General features: G+C 39.3%; 1 protein-coding gene across 7 annotated transcripts in view; it reads left to right on the forward strand.

Moving 5' to 3' along the window:
• Nucleotides 1–18,183, forward strand: part of KTN1 (kinectin 1) — a 109,572-nt gene that overhangs the window by 38,020 nt on the left and 53,369 nt on the right. For all 7 annotated transcript variants that reach the window (XM_030929781.1, XM_030929783.1, XM_030929784.1 and 4 more), the window contains exons 6-7: nucleotides 8,682–8,798; nucleotides 11,001–11,141. In XM_030929781.1, the coding sequence (XP_030785641.1) occupies nucleotides 8,682–8,798; nucleotides 11,001–11,141 (258 nt within the window). The remainder of the gene's footprint in view (nucleotides 1–8,681; nucleotides 8,799–11,000; nucleotides 11,142–18,183) is intronic.

Genomic DNA, 18,183 nt, shown 5'->3' on the forward strand with positions numbered 1-18,183 from the left:
TTCATATATTGTATTAGTCCATTTTCATGCTGCTGATAAAGAGATACCTGAGACTGGGTAATTTATAAAGAAAAAGTTTAAATGACTCACAGTTCTGCGTGGCTGGGGAGGCCTCACAATCATAGTGGAAGGTGAAAGGCACGTCTTACGTGGTGGCAGGGAAGAGAGAATGAGAACCAAGCGAAAGGGGTTTCCTTTTATAAAACCATCAGACCTTATAAGGCTTATTTACTACCACGAGAACAATATGGGGGAAATCGCCCCCATGATTCAGTTATCTCCCACCAGGTCCCTCCCACAACACATGGGAATTATGGGAGCTACCATTCAGGATGAGATTTGAGTGGGGTCACAGCCAAGCCATAACATTCCGCTCTGGACCCTCCCAAATCTCATGTCACATTTCAAAACCAATCATGCTCTCCTACTGGTCCCCCAAAGTGTTAATTAATTTCAGCATTAATTCAGAAGTCCACAGTCCAAAGTCTTATCTGAGACAAGGCAAGTCCTTTCTGCCTACGAGCCTGTAATATCAGAAGCAACTTAGTTACCTCCTAGATACAATGGGGTACAGGCATTGGGAAAATACAGTCACTCCAAATGGGAGAAATTGGCCAAAATAAAAGGGCAACAGTCCCCATGCGAATCTGAAATCCAGTGGGGCAGTCAAATCTTGAAGCTCGAAAATGATCTCCTTTGACTCCATGTCTCACATCCAGGTCACACTGATTCAAAAGGTGGATTCCCATGGTCTTGGGCAACTCCGCCCCTGTTGCTTTGCAGGGTACACCCTCCCTTCAGACTGCTTTCACGGGCTGGCGTTGAGAGTCTGTGGCTTTTCTAGGCTCACGGTACAAGCTGTCAGTGGATCTACCATTCTGGAATCTGGAGGAGGGTGGCCCTCTTCTCACATCTCCACTAGGCAGTGCTTCAGTGGGGACTTGAGGTTTCAACCTCACATTTCCCTTCCTCACTACTATAGCAGACGTTCTCCATGAGGGCCCTGCCCCTGCAGCAAACTTCTGCCTGGACATCCAGGTGTTTCCATACATCCTCTGAAGTCTAGGCAGAGATTTCCCAAAACTCAATTCTTGACTTCTGTGCACCCGCAGGCTCAACACTATGTGGAAGCTGCTAAGGCTTGGAGCTTGCACCCTCTGAAGCCACGGCCCATGCTGTACTTTGGTCTCTTTTATCCATGCCTAGAGTGGCTGGGATGCAGGACACTAAGTCCCTAGGCTACATACAGCAGGGGGCCCCGGGGCCCTGCCCAGGAAACCATTTTTAATTCCTAGGTCTCCAGCCCATGATAGGAGGGCCCTGCTGCAAAGGTCTTTGACATGCCCTGGAGACATTTTCTCCATTGTTTTGGTGATTTACATTCAGTTCCTCATTACTTATACAAATTTCTGCCGCTGGCTTGAATTTCTCCTCCGAAAGTGGGTTTTTCTTTTCTATTGCATCATCAGGCTGCAAATTTTCCAAACTTTTATTCTCTGTTTCCCTCTTAAAACTGAATGCTGTTAATAGCACCCAAGTCACCTCTTGAATGCTTTGCTTATTAGAAACTTCTTCCGCCAGAGACCCGAAATCATCTCCCTCAAGTCTCCCTCAGATCTCTAGGACAGGTGCATAATGCCACCAGTCTTTTTGCTAAAACATATCAAGAGTCACGTTTACTCCAGTTCCCAACATGTTCCTCATCTCTATCTGAAATGACCTCATCCTGGATTTCATCGCCTGTGTCATTATCAGCAAAGCTATTCAGCAAGTCTCTAGGAAGTTCAAAACTCCCACATCTTCTTGTCTTCTTCTGAGCCCTCCAAACTGTTCTAACTTCTGCCTGTTACCCAGTTCCAAAGTTGCGTCCATGTTTTTGGGTATCTTTATAACAGTTCCTCACTCCTGGTACCAATTTACTGTATTAGTCTATTTTCACGTTGCTGATAAAGACATACCTGAGACTGGTAATTTATAAAGAAAAAGAGGTTTAATGGACTCACAGTTTCATGTGGCTGGCCTCACAATCATGGCAGAAGGTGAAAGGCATGTCTTACATGGCAGCAGGGATGAGGGAATGAGAACCAAATGAAAGGGATTTCCCCTTTTAAAACCCTCAGATCTTGTGAGACTTATTCACTACCAGGAGAACAGTATGGGGGAAACTGCCCTCATGATTCAATTATCTCCCATCAAGCCTCTCCCACAACATGTGGGAATTATGGGAGCTACAATTCAAGATGAGATTTGGGTGGTACACAGCCAAACTATATCATATATTCACACTAATCAATTCACTTATTTAAAATGTCGTCTGTTGTCATCTGATCCTTTGACAGAGCCAATTGCTTAAAATAAGATGATTTATATTACTTTTTTTTTCTTTTTTGAGACAGAGTCTTCTCTGTCTCCCAGGCTGGAGTGCAGTGGTGTGATCTCGGCTCACTGCAGCCTCCGCCTCCAGAGTTCAAGCAGTTCTCATGCCTCAGCCTCCAGAGTAACTGGGATTACAGGCATACACCACCATACCCAGCTAATTTTTGTATTTTTAGTAGAGACGGGGTTTCACCGTGTTAGCCAGGGTGGTCGTGATCTCCTGACCTCGTGATCCACCCGCCTCGGCCTCCCAAAGTGCTGGGATTATAAGCATGAGCCACCACGCCCAGCCAGATTTATATTACTTTTAAAGTCATTTGGCCCTTGGCTAAACTGGACGGTGCTTTGCTCTGACCAGAAGTGCTAAAGTCAAAGTCAGGTGATTTCTGGATAGCATATATGAACTGTTTTTGTGATGGAAGATCACACCGTTCAAAGAACCTCAGGGCTATTGTTGTGGGGGTGTGTGTATGTTGTGTTTACTTTTCTAAAAGAAATGATTTGAAAGGCATAATCACTGCTATGGCTGATTTTAAAAAAAATTGTAAAATAGAAACCCCATGCAGTTAACATCTATATTATGGGTCATATTCACTATAATATCATATGTACTATGTTGTACTGGGAAAGGTGAAGTTTTCAAGGGTTACCTATGTAAAATAAAGTGATATGGTGTCTGCTATTCAATATTAGCATTTAACTGTCATTTAAATGCTATGGTGCATTTAACTGTCTTTATTCTGAAAACACACACATACACACCTCTTTTCCCATAACCTCTCACCTACTTTCAAACCTTCAGTGGTTTAATTTTTTCTTAGACTAGTCTAGACTAGTCTTCTCACCTGATTACCTGCAGCAGTCTCCAAATTGATGTTTCTGCTTTTCCTGTTAGTCCTCTAATTTTGTTTTTTTTCCCCGCATAACTGTAAAGTGACCTGTAAGAGATAAATTAGGTTCTATTACTGCTTTAAAAACCTTTGGTGTTTTTCTGTTTTGCGGTTAAAACATAAATCCAGATTCCTTAACAGGTCTACGTCCTGCCTGTCTCTGCAGCCTCATCTAATGACATTTTTTCTTATTTCCTCACTAAATTTCACCCATACGGAGTCTTCTCTGATTCTTCTCTCATATCAGACTTTTTTCTTCTGTCTGTCCTGTCTTGCCTTTCCTCCCAAACCCTCCCCTCCAATTTCTTTCTATGCCCAATTCCTCCTTCAAGTCTCCACTTAAATGTCATTTTCTCATATAAGGCTAACCTGAATTCACAGTCTAAATTGTTTGTCCTGCTATTCTTTCTTACAACCATCTGGATGTTTTTGCCATAGTATTTATCGTAGCATTATAAGTCTGTCATACTTCTATTGACAGTGCATTTTACAAATCTGTGGCAATTTTACGATGTAGTATGCTTATTAGACAGTCTCCATGTGATGCCAGCAATGGCCCAGAGTAAAAAGGTAATCAGTAAATACGATAAATATGACTTTAAATACAAAGACAGATGTTTTGTTGCGAGGAACTTTCTTGATTATTTTTATTTTTATTTTTATTTTTTTGAGATGAGGTCTGGCCCTGTCACCCAGGCTGGAGTGCAATGGTGTGATCTCTGCTCACTGCACCTTCACCTCTTGGGCTCAAGCGATCCTCCCGTCTCACTCTCCTAAGTAGCTGGGACCACAAGCAATGCCTGGCTAGTTTTTGTATTCTTTGTAGAGATGGAGTTTCACCGTATTGCCCATGCTGGTTTGAAGCTCCTGAGCTCAATCAGTCCTCCTGCATTGGCCTCCCAAAGTGCTAGGATTAGAGGTGTGAACCATGGTGCTTAGCCTTGATATTGATTAAAGAATTTGTCCTTTGGTTTATTTTATTGTAATTGGGTGACTACATGTCTTTAAAAAGTTGTTAGTTATATGTGGGGATTGGGAAAAGCTCCTGGCAGGGAAGAACCTTGCTGAAGCTACTGTGTTACTATATTGCTGTTTAGAGTTAATGCTTTTTAAGATGAAAAGTAATTGCTTTAAGTGTCTCTCTTCTAATTAAAGATGTTCCTGGTAGCTTATGGGGGCAAGAGTAATCATTTTATTATCTGAGACAGCTTTGAACTCTAGAGTCTGGATAGTAAATCAGACTACCCTTTATCTATTTTAGGCAGGCCTTGGAAGAAGTTGGAAACTGTTAAAGATAGCATGGAGCAAGTGTTTTGAAACTGTTGATATTTTTCCCCTTTTCCTTGGAGCCATTTGGTTGTAGATTAAAATCTTTTTGTTCTTGGTTTCTCGTGGGGCGGTTCTGTTCTCTACTGAAGGAACTCTGCCTTTGTAGGTCTCCTGTATCTGAGTAAGACTAGGTAAGTTTAGTTTCTCTCTTTTCCTGCCTTAGAACTGAGTTGGTCAGACCTTTTCACAGATTGTTCAAAGTCCCAGAGGTAATTGAATCCTTGTGCCGAATAAAGACCACTTTAGAGCAAGGGGAAGATAAATACAGGGCACTGGCATAGGATAGAAGAGTTAAGGGATTTGCTGAGCAGTTGTATGTAGTGGCTAAAGAAGAGTCCATGGTGACTGCTTGTTTTCTCTCTTGAGTAACTGGATAGATTGTGGTGAGTGTGGTTTTTGTGAACACTTTGTAGAGAGTAGAGCATTGAGAAATTTCAGAAAGCTGTTTTAGGCATCCCTTGTGCCATTTAAGTGGATATAGTCTTTTTACAATTAAAAACATATTTCTCTGGAGTAGAAGAAAGGCTACAATGGGAGTGATAGAGGAAGATAATCCGCTATCATCAGTACATGTGGTAGATATATATTAGATCAGGGAGGATGTGAGAGGTGATAGAAGGCTCAAGAATGAACCCCAGGAAACACCAACATTTAAAGGGCAAGGAAAATCACCACAAAAGATACTGAAGAGGCGCGAAGTGGGAGGAACACCAGGAGATAGTGGAATCACAGAAACTTTGAGTTTGAGTGATCAACAGTAACATGCTTTAGAGATGAGTTTGATATCCTTAGTAAAAGCAGTTTCATTGCAGTACAAGATTATAAATAAGTACCAAATGAATGGGAAAAGTGACAGCGAGTGTCCGCTATGAGTAAGCTTAGGTGGGTAGGGGAAAACAGAGCAAAAGCTAGAAGGGTTAGAGCAGAGATGTTATGTTGTGTGAGTGCACACGTGCCCTTGTATTCGAGTTATGAGGCACTTGAGAGTGTAGTTAAGATCCTGAGCTCTGGAGTCAGACTTCCTGAATTCAAATCTGGACTCTGCCAATTGCAGCTTTGTGGCCTTAGATAAGTTTCTTAGCTTTAGTGCCTCAGTTTTCCCGTGTCTAAAATGGGAATGATCAAGTTTTGAGAATTAAATGATAGTGCATGTTAGGTGCTTAGAGTCCCTAGCATATAATAAATGCTGAAAAATATAAACTATTAATGTAATTATTAGTAAAATGTTTAATTATTTTTTATCATTGACGTTTAAATATACTTGCTTCAGTTGTATTTTAAACTTTAAATTATTAACAATTTGGGCCCCATGCTGCGTAGCAGGAGGAACTACTGTTATACCACTTACATTTTTTTCCCCTAGCTTCTTTCTTCCACCCCTCAACTTTTATTAATAATAGTTTTTCTGTTTGTCAGATACTTGTAATATTTAACATCTCTTCTGTGATTATAATTTTCATGTTTTAGTTTTAATTTTATAGTTTAATGGTAGGTCCAGATCTCAATATTAGTATTTTTGTCATAGCTTCTTTATTCATCTCTTGGTTAGCTGAAGTTATTTTTCCTGGGATTTCTTCAAGAAATTTTCCAAATTTTGGCAAGTTAACATGCTTTTGTTGTATTTATACTTAAATAATAGTTTGGTGCGGTATAACATTCCAGAGTTTAGTTTTCTTTCCTTGAAACATTTTATGCATTTGTTGTTTCACTGTTCTCTTTATTCATATTGCTGGGTAGAGGTCTGAAGCCAGCCTGCATTTTGCACCCTTTTCATATGTTTTTGTTAAACTGCACTCTCACAATAAAACATTCTTTGAATAATCAATCACATTTTTATTATTTACTGGAATTTTTTCAGTGTCTGACCTACTCTACACACATCAAGGGATTCAGTTTCTTTGGCATTCAGTAATTGTACTATAATATGGCTTGATGTTGACTACTCTGTTAAACTTACCTTGGATACAGTATGTCTTTTCAATCATTAGATTCAAGTCAACTTTTATTACTGGGAAGTTATATATAATGTTCTTGAAATAAGTAAAATAATGGAGATCAGTTAAATACATGTGGGCTCTCCTCTGGCTACCTTCATTATCTTTCATATCTTTCATATCTTTAACAACAAAAAAAAACCTAACACATTACCATGTACTCTATGGCTCTTACTGTGTTTACAGCGGCATGTGCTTTTCTGTTTGCTGCTTCTAACTATAGTTTATTTCTGGGATGGTGTTGCTTTTACTTCCAGTTTAGTTTTGCCAGCTCACGTTTCATCTCATTTTGTGTTATCTTTTCTCTGAGCTCTTTTATTTTCCAGGGATGATTCCTGTATTAGATTTTTAATCACAGTTTTTTTTTTCCTGCTGTTTGATAACCTTTTTCTGGTGATTTTTCTTCACTTGTTATTTGTGTTTTTCTTATTTTCAATTTTTTGATATCTAGTATAGATCCTGTTTTATTCTGTTTCATTTTGTTTACTACTGTTCTTCCAATGAGGGGTGTTTTTCTTGGATCATCTTTGTGCTAAGCCTTGGTATTACTGAAGGGTCAAGGCTGACTGATGTTCTCCTTGGGGACTGTGTATGTAAAATGAGTTTTTTTAAAGCCTTTGCTGCTTTTCAGATAAGAGACTTAAGGCCTCCCTATAGAGAATCTTTTGACTGCCTCACTGGCTAGTTGCTCCCTTTGAGTGATTTTTTTCCTTCTTGAGATGTGTGATTTTATCTGTGACTTTTTTCCTTCTTGAGACCTTCTTCCGAGAAAGTTCCAGTCTTTGCACTTCTTTGTTGTTTCCCATGTCAAATTGGGGATTGCTGGTTTTACCTTTCAGGATGTGCCTGTTAATTTCAGAGAACTACACATTTATGGCACCTCTATAGCCATGGGTATATTCTGACAGGGTCGTGGAGCATCTGATTTTGATCTTTACTGTATTTGGTGAGCTTTCCTCAGATGCTTTGAGATTATAGGTTACTGTTTCATTCATAGCAGCTTACATTTTGGTTTCACATTCTCTCTTTCGATTTAGTAGGAGATGGAGGAAATTACTGTCTTGACTCTGAGTTTAAAACTAGAATTCCCATAATTCTTTGTAAAAATCTGTTTTTTGATTGATATGTATCTAGTTGGAAATTTCAGAATATACAACTTTAAAGAGATTTTTCTGAATATTTCACTGATCAGTATTTGGCAGTTATTTTACTTTTTATGTAATACAGAACTCTGCATTGACCCGGGAACACTTAATGTTAGATACTTTATTTTCATAATTTTTTTAATCTTAGCACCTTTTATTTTTCTTATACTTTAAGTTCTGGGATACATGTGTGGAACGTGCAGGTTTGTTACATAGGTATACACATGCCATGGTGGTTTGCTGCACCCCTCAGCCCGTCATCTGCATTAGGTGTTTCTCCTAATGCTATCCCTCCCCTATCCTCCCACCCCCTGACAGGCATGATCCCCTTCTCGTGTCCATGTTCCCCTTCCTGTGTCCATGTTCCTCTTCCTGTGTCCATGTGTTCCCATTGTTCAACTCCCACTTATGAGTGAGAATATGCAGTGTTTGGTTTTCTGTTCTGGTGTTCGTTTGCTGAGAATGATGGTTTCTAGCTTCATACATGTCACTGCAAAGGACATGAACTTACCCTTTTTTATGGCTGCATAGTATTCCATGGTGTATAGGTGCCACATTTGATTTTCATACCTTTTTTTTTCTTTTTGAGACGGAGTCTCGCTCTGTCGCCCAGGCTGGAGTGCAGTGGCGCGATCGCGGCTTACTGCAAGCTCTGCCTCCCGGGTTCACGCCATTCTCCTGCCTGCCTCAGCTTCCTGAGTAGCTGGGACTACAGGCGCCCGCCACCATGCCCGGCTCATTTTTTTTTTTTTTAATATTTTTAGTAGAGACGGGGTTTCACCGTGTTAGCCAGGATGGTCTCGATCTCCTGACCTTGTAATCCGCATGCCTCGGCCTCCCAAGGTGCTGGGATTATAGGCGTGAGCCACGGCGCCCAGCGCCATTTTCATACTTTTTATTAGCCCATGGTAACTATTACTAATTCTGCCTTGCTTTCTCAATTGCAGTCAAGTAAGGGAGAATTGACTACGCTCGTACATCAGCTTCAAGAAAAGGACAAGTTACTTGCTGCTGTGAAGGAAGATGCTGCTGCTACAAAGGATCGGTGTAAGCAGTTAACCCAGGTGAAGACATTCTTATGTACGAGGGATATACTTCCCAAATCAGAAGCAATGAAATATTTTAGAAATTATCCATTGTCAGTAGTTTATTTATAATTTATATCCAACAAAAATAACTTTCTTTTAGAGTGTTGGGAGGGTAGATAGAGCCGTCTCTCTCTTTTGTGATATAGTTGAATTATTTAAAATAAGAGTACTTACAGATATCCTAACTTCAAAATAACAAAAGCATTCTGTACAGAAGCATGGGAATTTGTTTTAATTGGATCTGACCTAGATCCGTTCTTTATAGAAACACAAAATTTGGTGTGATCTTGTTTAAGTCTGATTAATGGAATAAATGTGAAACTCTTAACATAGGTAATTTATTTATGGAGCTTCTTGTGATAAGTATACTTTTTTGTCTAGTTCTTCAAATCTCAGAAATACTACTCTCAGAGGTTAATGGTAAAAAATACTGGAAAAGCCAATCTTTAAAACATCATGAAACTGAGAGAACAGAATTGAAACTATAGAAAATATGGTTTCATTATTCCTGAAGTGCTTGTTTCTCTTTCTAGGGATTAAATGCAGTAGAGTACATGATGTTTGTTTATGAGTCGTTCACCTAGCCACTTGATGACATTGTAAGAATGAATGCCCTTGTTTGAATATAAATCCTTTATGTGAATTTGAAGTAAATAAAAAAAGTCAGTGGAAAAAGTTGGCAAGATTAAAGTTGTTAATAAAATTAGAAACTTACAGTTTTATGTGACTATATGACTGTATTTAAAAAAATTAGGATAACTAATTTGATAATTCATTGAGCTGTGTACTTACAATGTATATACTTCTAAGTATGTCATACAGGAGTATAACAATTTGTAAAGATGAATGAACAAACTCAGGCAAACATAAATTATGTAATATCTCAAATTTTGTCAAAAAGTTGCTTTAGAACAGAGACATGATTAGTCCTAATCATACCTGCAGCTGATTTTAAAACTGCTTGGCTTTCATGTACTTTGATAATTAATATTTGTTCTAGGAGTTCGTAGTACCAGCAAAACAAAATGAAATCCCTCATTTAAGATTTGACTTAGGGGCCAGTTGCGGTGGCTCACGCCTGTAATCCCAGCACTTTGGGAGGCTGAGGTGGGTGAATCACGAGGTCAGGAGATCGAGACCATCCTGGCTAACACGGTGAAACCCCGTCTCTACTAAAAATACAAAAAAAATTAGCCGGGCATGGCAGAGCGCCTGTAGTCTCAGCTACTCGGGAGGCTGAGGCAGGAGAATGGCGTGAACCCAGGAGGGGGAGCTTGTAGTGAGCCGAGATTGCACCACTGCACTCCAGCCTGGGCGATGGAGCGAGACTCTGTCTCAAAAAAAAAAAAAAAAAAAAAAAAAAAAAAAAAAAAGATTTGACTTAGGAAGATGATAAAACTGCTTTCTGATTTTTACTTTCCTTTGTCTCAAACTTTGACTCTACTATAGACATCTTATCCCTATTTCTTCCCTTGGGAAAGAGACTTTTATTTCCTTCTAGGCCTTTTTTCCCTGAAAGAGAATGTACCAGGGAATGATAGAGAAGGAACTATTGTGCTTTAAAATGTTCCTTCGTGTAATCGAGTTAGAATGTAGGATTTATTTTAGGTTCATAGTATTTTTTTTTTTTGAGACGGAGTCTCGCTCTGTCGCCCGGGCTGGAGTGCAGTGGCCGGTTCTCAGCTCACTGCAAGCTCTGCCTTCCGGGTTTACGCCATTCTCCTGCCTCAGCCTCCGAGTAGCTGGGACTACAGGCGCCCGCCACCTCGCCCTGCTACTTTTTTGTATTTTTTAGTAGAGACGGGGTTTCACCGTGTTAGCCAGGATGGTCTCGATCTCCTGACCTCGTGTTCCGCCCGTCTTGGCCTCCCAAAGTGCTGGGATTACAGGCTTGAGCCACCGCGCCCGGCCCATAGTCTTTAACTTATAATAATAACTAGAAAATGCATTTGAATTAGTAGTAAAACAGTGGCAAAGTGATTATGAAGGGAATTGGTGTGAAGAGCAGATGAGATGCAGAAGCCTGTTTTTGAAATCTTTTGACCTAGGTTTTTTTAAGCAAGTACTTAATGTTTTATCATTCGTGATTATTTTACTGATGTTAAATAACATCATTGTTTACCATTGTTGCAGGCTTATTAAATAACAAGTTTTTAAATTTCTGGGATATTCTTTTAGGAAATGATGTCAGAGAAGGAAAGAAGCAATGTGGTTATAGCAAGGATGAAAGATCGGATTGGAACATTAGAAAAGGAACATAATGTATTTCAAAACAAAATACATGTCAGTTATCAAGAGACTCAACAGATGCAGATGAAGGTATATTTTCATTCTTTGAAAACAAGATGAAATGTTTGCATTCACTTAATTAGCAAACTTTTAAGTGACTAGTATGTGCAAGGCCCTTTGCTGGGCCATCAACATACAGTGGCTAGTGAAATTCACTCTCTGTCCTAAGTAAAACAACTTTTCTAGGTGGGGATGAGGTAGGGAGGCGGGATGCAGATCCATATGATGATGGAGATAAGTATTGGCTGCTTTAGAGCAATGGTGCTGGGAGATAGGGAAGAGAAGGATTTGATAGGGAAGACTTTTTAGAAGTGATATCAAGACTGTGTTCAATATTTTAAAACAATTGGGCATTATCAAGTAAGAGAGTAAAGAAATGGGCACTGAGGATAAGAGTTACTTGGTGTGATTTCTTAGTCCATCTCTGGAGATGATAGTTCAGTGGGTATATTTTAGGACCCAGGATTGAGCTTTTTAATGAGTGCACTCTAGGTGCTACCAGTACAGATTGTCTAGAGTAACTGCTCTGTGAGAAATACAGTAAGAGTTGTGGTATTTGGGAATCAGAGCTGGAATGAAGAAGGGATATTGAGAAGTAGATAGAGGCCCCATCTTAAAAGGGCCTTGTATACCTGAAGACTGGGGAGCCAGTGAAGGAGTTTAAGCAACGCAGCAGTCGCTGGAATTACACTGCTATTTTAAATTTTTACCTTGGTAGTAGTGGGGAGAGTGGAGCAAAGGATGGTTGGAAGACTTTGCTAGAATTCAAGTCAAAGAACAAGGGTCTGCAATTAGATGTTGACAATGAGAGAATGAGTTTGAGTATACAAAGAGTTAGTTAGATAGGGCTTGGTGTTAGTGTGGAGGGGAGAGGTGATAGTGAAGAATGACTTCTAAGGTTTTGGCCTGAGTGATTTTGTCTGTTGTTACTTCCTACCGTTTCACTTGTCTTCTGTTAGAAGGCTCAGTTTTGACAGTCTGTCTCTTTTATATATTTTCCATTTTCATGATCCTAGTTAGGACTAGACTGGTGAATGTTTTTTTCTTATTTTTAAAAAGATTGAAATATCTTTATTACTGCTAAAGAGGCTGTTGAAGAATATGGCTTGGGTCTGCTTGCTTAGTGGTCATGTAATACTTTCCTTAATTTAACTTTCTTGACCAGTGACTTTTTGAAATTGTTACTTCTGTCTGCTGGCTGATCATTCAATTTGGAAGGCCTGTCATTACCTTAGATTTAATGTGTGTCTAAAACTCTCACCTATTGATCAGGTTGATTTTTTTTTTTTTTCCCCAGGCCAGTCGTGAGCAATGATGGTTTTTAGATTTTGAGGCATTGTTATCTTTGTGCTTGAATCCTGTGACTTCTCTCTGCCTCGCTCAGTCTACAATTTGCTCTGAAATCTTAAAGACATTTTATTTCTATGGACAGGTGCCGTGGCTCATGTCTGTAGTCCCAGCTGAGGTAGAGGATCACTTGAACCCAGGAATTTGAGAACAGCCTGGGCAAAATAGTGGGACCCCATTCTACAAAAAAATTAAAAAGTTAGCCAGGCATGGTGGCATGCTCATGTTCCCAATTACTCAGGAGGCTGAGGTGGGAGGCTTGAGTCTGGGAGGTTGAGGTTGCAGTGAGCCGTAATCATACATTTGCACTCCAGCCTGGGTGACAGGGTGAGACCCTGTCTCAAAAAACAAAAAACTCCAAACCTCTTTATTTCTAGTTACTCTTGCATTCAATTTTTAGACGTGTCTTTAGTTTATTATTACATACTAGAATAATTATAGCCCATATTAATAGGTTTGTCATTTTCATTCTGTCTTGTATTTGGTACCAAATTTTTTTTTTTGTAAAATATTGCTTTGATAATAACGCTAGTCTGCTAAAAATTTAAAAATATTCCTCGCTGCTTTCAGAGTCCCACTATTTTCCTCTGAAATGCCACTAATAGCAAAAAAGAAGTGAATGATGCTGTTTTCATGTTTTTACCTTATCCACTGCTTTTAGCATTTGTTTAACCCATTCCTTCATCTTCTCATCTCCCAGCAATTTGAGTTATTGAAGAACTAATTTTCCTAGCCTCAAGTGATCTTTTCTTCTTAATTCCTAATTCCTGTTAATTTGAAAATTAGTCAAATACTTGTAGCAGCATCTTTTGTTGAAGGTGAAAGGTATTTAAGTGATTCATCCTGTTTTACTTGATTACTTACAGAGGTCAGGATATAGATTCCATATGATAACTTCTGTGAAAAATAGAAACGTATACCTTAATTTCTCTCTCTCTTTTTTTTTTTTAATTATACTTTAAGTTCTAGGGTACATGTGCATAACGTGCAGGTTTGTTACATATGTATATTTGTGCCATGTTGGTGTGCTGCACCCATCAACTCGTCAGCACCCATCAATTCATCATTTATATCATGTATAACTCCCCAATGCAATCCCTCTCCTCTCCCCCCTCCCCATGATAGGCCCCAGTGTGTGATGTTCCCCTTCCCGAGTCCAAGTGATCTCATTGTTCAGTTCCCACCTATGAGTGAGAACATGCGGTGTTTGGTTTTCTCTTCTTGTGACAGTTTGCTAAGAATGATGGTTTCCAGCTGCATCCATGTCCCTACAAAGGATGCAAACTCATCCTTTTTTATGGCTGCATAGTATTCCATGGTGTATATGTGCCACATTTTCTTAATCCAGTCTGTCACAGATGGACATTTGGGTTGATTCCAAGTCTTTGCTATTGTGAATAGTGCTGCAATAAACATACGTGTGCATGTGTCTGTGTAGTAGAATAATTTATAATCCTTTGGGTATATACCCAGTAGTGGGATGGCTGGGTCATATGGTACATCTAGTTCTAGATCCTTGAGGAATTGCCGTACTGTTTTCCATAATGGTTGAACTAGTTTACAATCCCACCAACAGTGTAAAAGTGTTCCTATTTCTCCATATCCTCTCCAACAACTGTTGTTTCCTGATTTTTTAATGATTGCCATTCTAACTGGTGTGAGATGGTATCTCATTGTGGTTTTGATTTGCATTTCTCTGATGGCCAGTGATGATGAGCATTTTTTCATGTGTCTGTTGGCTGTATGAATGTCTTCTTTTGAGAAATGTCTGTTCATATCATTTGCCCACTTTTTGATGGGGTTGCTTGTTTTTTTCTTGTATATTTGTTTGAGTTCTTTGTAGATTCTGGATATTAGCCCTTTGTCAGATGAGTAGATTGCAAAAATTTTCTCCCATTCTGTAGGTTGTCTGTTCACTCTGATGGTAGTTTCTTTTGCTGTGCAGAAGCTCTTTAGTTTAATTAGATCCCATTTGTCAATTTTGGCTTTTGCTGCCGTTGCTTTTGGTGTTTTCGACATGAAGTCCTTGCCCATGCCTATGTCCTGAATGGTACTACCTAGGTTTTCTTCTAGGGTTTTTATGGTATTAGGTCTAACATTTAAGTCTCTAATCCATCTTGAATTAATCTTGGTACAAGGAGTAAGGAAAGGATCCAGTTTCAGCTTTCTACTTATGGCTAGCCAATTTTCCCAGCACCATTTATTAAATAGGGAATCCTTTCCCCATTTCTTGTTTCTCTCAGGTTTGTCAAAGATCAGATGGCTGTAGATGTGTGGTATTATTTCTGAGGACTCTGTTCTGTTCCATTGGTCTATAGCTCTGTTTTGGTACCAGTACCATGCTGTTTTGGTTACTGTAGCCTTGTAGTATAGTTTGAAGTCAGATAGCGTGATGATGCCTCCAGCTTTGTCCTTTTGACTTAGGATTGTCTTGGCAATGCGGGCTCTTTTTTGGTTCCATATGAACTTTAAAGCAGTTTTTTCCAATTCTGTGAAGAAACTCCTTGGTAGCTTGATGGGGATGGCATTGAATCTATAAATAACCTTGGGCAGTATGACCATTTTCACGATATTGATTCTTCCTATCCATGAGCATGGTATGTTTTTCCATTTGTTTGTGTCCTCTTTGATTTCACTGAGCAGTGGTTTGTAGTTCTCCTTGAAGAGGTCCTTTACATCCCTTGTAAGTTGGATTCCTAGGTATTTGATTCTCTTTGAAGCAATTGTGAATGGAAGTTCATTCCTGATTTGGCTCTCTGCTTGTCTGTTACTGTTGTATAAGAATGCTTGTGATTTTTGCACATTAATTTTGTATCCTGAGACTTTGCTGAAGTTGCTTATCAGCTTAAGGAGATTTTGGGCTGAGACGATAGGGTTTTCTAAATATACAATCATGTCACCTGCAAACAGGGACAATTTGACTTCTTCTTTTCCTAACTGAATACGCTTGATTTCTTTCTCTTGCCTGATTGCCCTAGCCAGAACTTCCAACACTATGTTGAATAGGAGTGGTGAGAGAGGGCATTCCTGTCTTGTACCAGTTTTCAAAGGGCATTTTTCCAGTTTTTGCCCATTCAGTATGATATTAGCTGTGGGTTTGTCATAAATAGCTCTTATTATTTTGAGGTACGTTCCATCAATACCGAATTTATTGAGCGTTTTTAGCATGAAGGGCTGTTGAATTTTGTCAAAAGCCTTTTCTGCATCTATTGAGATAATCATGTGGTTCTTGACTTTGGTTCTGTTTATATGCTGGATTATGTTTATTGATTTGCGAATGTTGAACCAGCCTTGCATCCCAGGGATGAAGCCCACTTGATCATGGTGGATAAGCTTTTTGATGTGCTGCTGAATCCGGTTTGCCAGTATTTTATTGAGGATTTTTGCATCAATGTTCATCAGGGATATTGATCTAAAATTCTCTTTTTTTGTTGTGTCTCTGCCAGGCTTTGGTATCAGGATGATGTTGGCCTCATAAAATGAGTTAGGGAGGATTCCCTCTTTTTCTATTGATTGGAATAGTTTCAGAAGGAATGGTACCAGCTCCTCCTTGTACCTCTGTTAGAATTCAGCTGTGAATCCATCTGGTCCTGGACTTTTTTTTGGTGGGTAGGCTATTAATTGTTGCCTCAATTTCAGAGCCTGCTATTGGTCTATTCAGGGATTCAACTTCTTCCTGGTTTAGTCTTGGGAGAGTGTAAGTGTCCAGGAAATTATCCATTTCTTCTAGATTTTCTAGTTGATTTGCGTAGAGGTGTTTATAGTATTCTCTGATGGTAGTTTGTATTTCTGTGGGGTCAGTGGTGATATCCCCTTTATCATTTTTTATTGCATCTATTTGATTCCTCTCTCTTCTTTATTAGTCTTGCTAGCAGTCTGTCAATTTTGTTGATCTTTTAAAAAAACCAACTCCTGGATTCATTGATTTTTTGGAGGGTTTTTTGTGTCTCTATCTCCTTCAGTTCTGCTCTGATCTTAGTTATTTCTTGCCTTCTGCTAGCTTTTGAATGTGTTTGCTCTTGCCTCTCTAGTTCTTTTAATTGTGATGTTAGAGTGTCAATTTTAGATCTTTCCTGCTTTCTCTTGTGGGCATTTAGTGCTATAAATTTCCCTCTACACACTGCTTTAAATGTGTCCCAGAGATTCTGGTATGTTGTATCTTTGTTCTCATTGGTTTCAAAGAACATCTTTATTTCTGCCTTCATTTCATTATGTACCCAGTAGTCATTCAGGAGCAGGCTGTTCAGTTTCCATGTAGTTGAGCGGTTTTGATTGTGTTTCTTAGTCCTGAGTTCTAGTTTGATTGCACTGTGGTCTGAGAGACAGTTTGTTATAATTTCTGTTCTTTTGCATTTGCTGAGGAGTGCTTTACTTCCAATTATGTGGTCAATTTTGGAATAAGTGCGATGTGGTGCTGAGAAGAATGTATATTCTGTTGATTTGGGGTGGAGAGTTCTATAGATGTCTATTAGGTCCACTTGGTGCAGAGATGAGTTCAATTCCTGGATATCCTTGTTAACTTTCTGTCTCGTTGATCTGTCTAATGTTGACAGTGGAGTGTTGAAGTCTCCCATTATTATTGTATGGGAGTCTAAGTCTCTTTGTAAGTCTCTAAGGACTTGCTTTATGAATCTGGGTGCTCCTGTATTGGGTGCATATATATTTAGGATAGTTAGCTCTTCCTGTTGAATTGATCCCTTTACCATTATGTAATGGCCTTCTTTGTCTCTTTTGATCTTTGATGGTTTAAAGTCTGTTTTATCAGAGATTCGGATTGCAACCCCTGCTTTTTTTTGTTCTCCATTTGCTTGGTAGATCTTCCTCCATCCCTTTATTTTGAGCCTATGTATGTCTCTGCATGTGAGATGGGTCTCCTGAATACAGCAGACTGATGGGTCTTGACTCTTTATCCAGTTTGCCAGTCTCTGTCTTTTAATTGGAGCATTTAGTCCATTTACATTTAAGGTTAATATTGTTATGTGTGATCTTGATCCTGCCATTATGATATTAACTGGTTATTTTGCTTGTTAGTTGATGCAGTTTCTTCCTAGCCTCGATGGTCTTTACATTTTGGCATGTTTTTGCAATGGCTGGTACCGGTTGTTCCTTTCCATGTTTAGGGCTTCCTTCAGGGTCTCTTGTAAGGCAGGCCTGGTGGTGACAGAATCTCTAAGCATTTGCTTATCTGTAAAGGATTTTATTTCTCCTTCACTTATGAAACTTAGTTTGGCTGGATATGAAATTCTGGGTTGAAAATTCTTTTCTTTAAGAACGTTGAATATTGGCCCCCACTCTCTTCTGGCTTGTAGAGTTTCTGCCGAGAGATCTGCTGTTAGTCTGATGGGCTTCCCTTTGTGGGTAACCCGACCTTTCTCTCTGGCTGCCCTTAAGATTTTTTCCTTCATTTCAACTTTGGTGAATCTGGCAATTATGTGTCTTGGAGTTGCTCTTCTGGAGGAGTATCTTTGTGGCGTTCTCTGTATTTCCTGAATTTGAATGTTGGCCTGCCCTACTAGGTTGGGGAAGTTCTCCTGGATGATATCCTGAAGAGTGTTTTCCAACTTGGTTCCATTTTCTCCCTCACTTTCAGGCACCCCAATCAGGTGTAGATTTGGTCTTTTTACATAATCCCATACTTCTTGCAGGCTTTGTTCATTTCTTTTTCTTCTTTTTTCTTTTGGTTTCTCTTCTCGCTTCATTTCATTCATTTGATCTTCAATCGCTG

This window comes from Rhinopithecus roxellana, chromosome 5 (assembly GCF_007565055.1).
Source record: "Rhinopithecus roxellana isolate Shanxi Qingling chromosome 5, ASM756505v1, whole genome shotgun sequence".
Lineage (NCBI taxonomy): Eukaryota > Metazoa > Chordata > Mammalia > Primates > Cercopithecidae > Rhinopithecus > Rhinopithecus roxellana.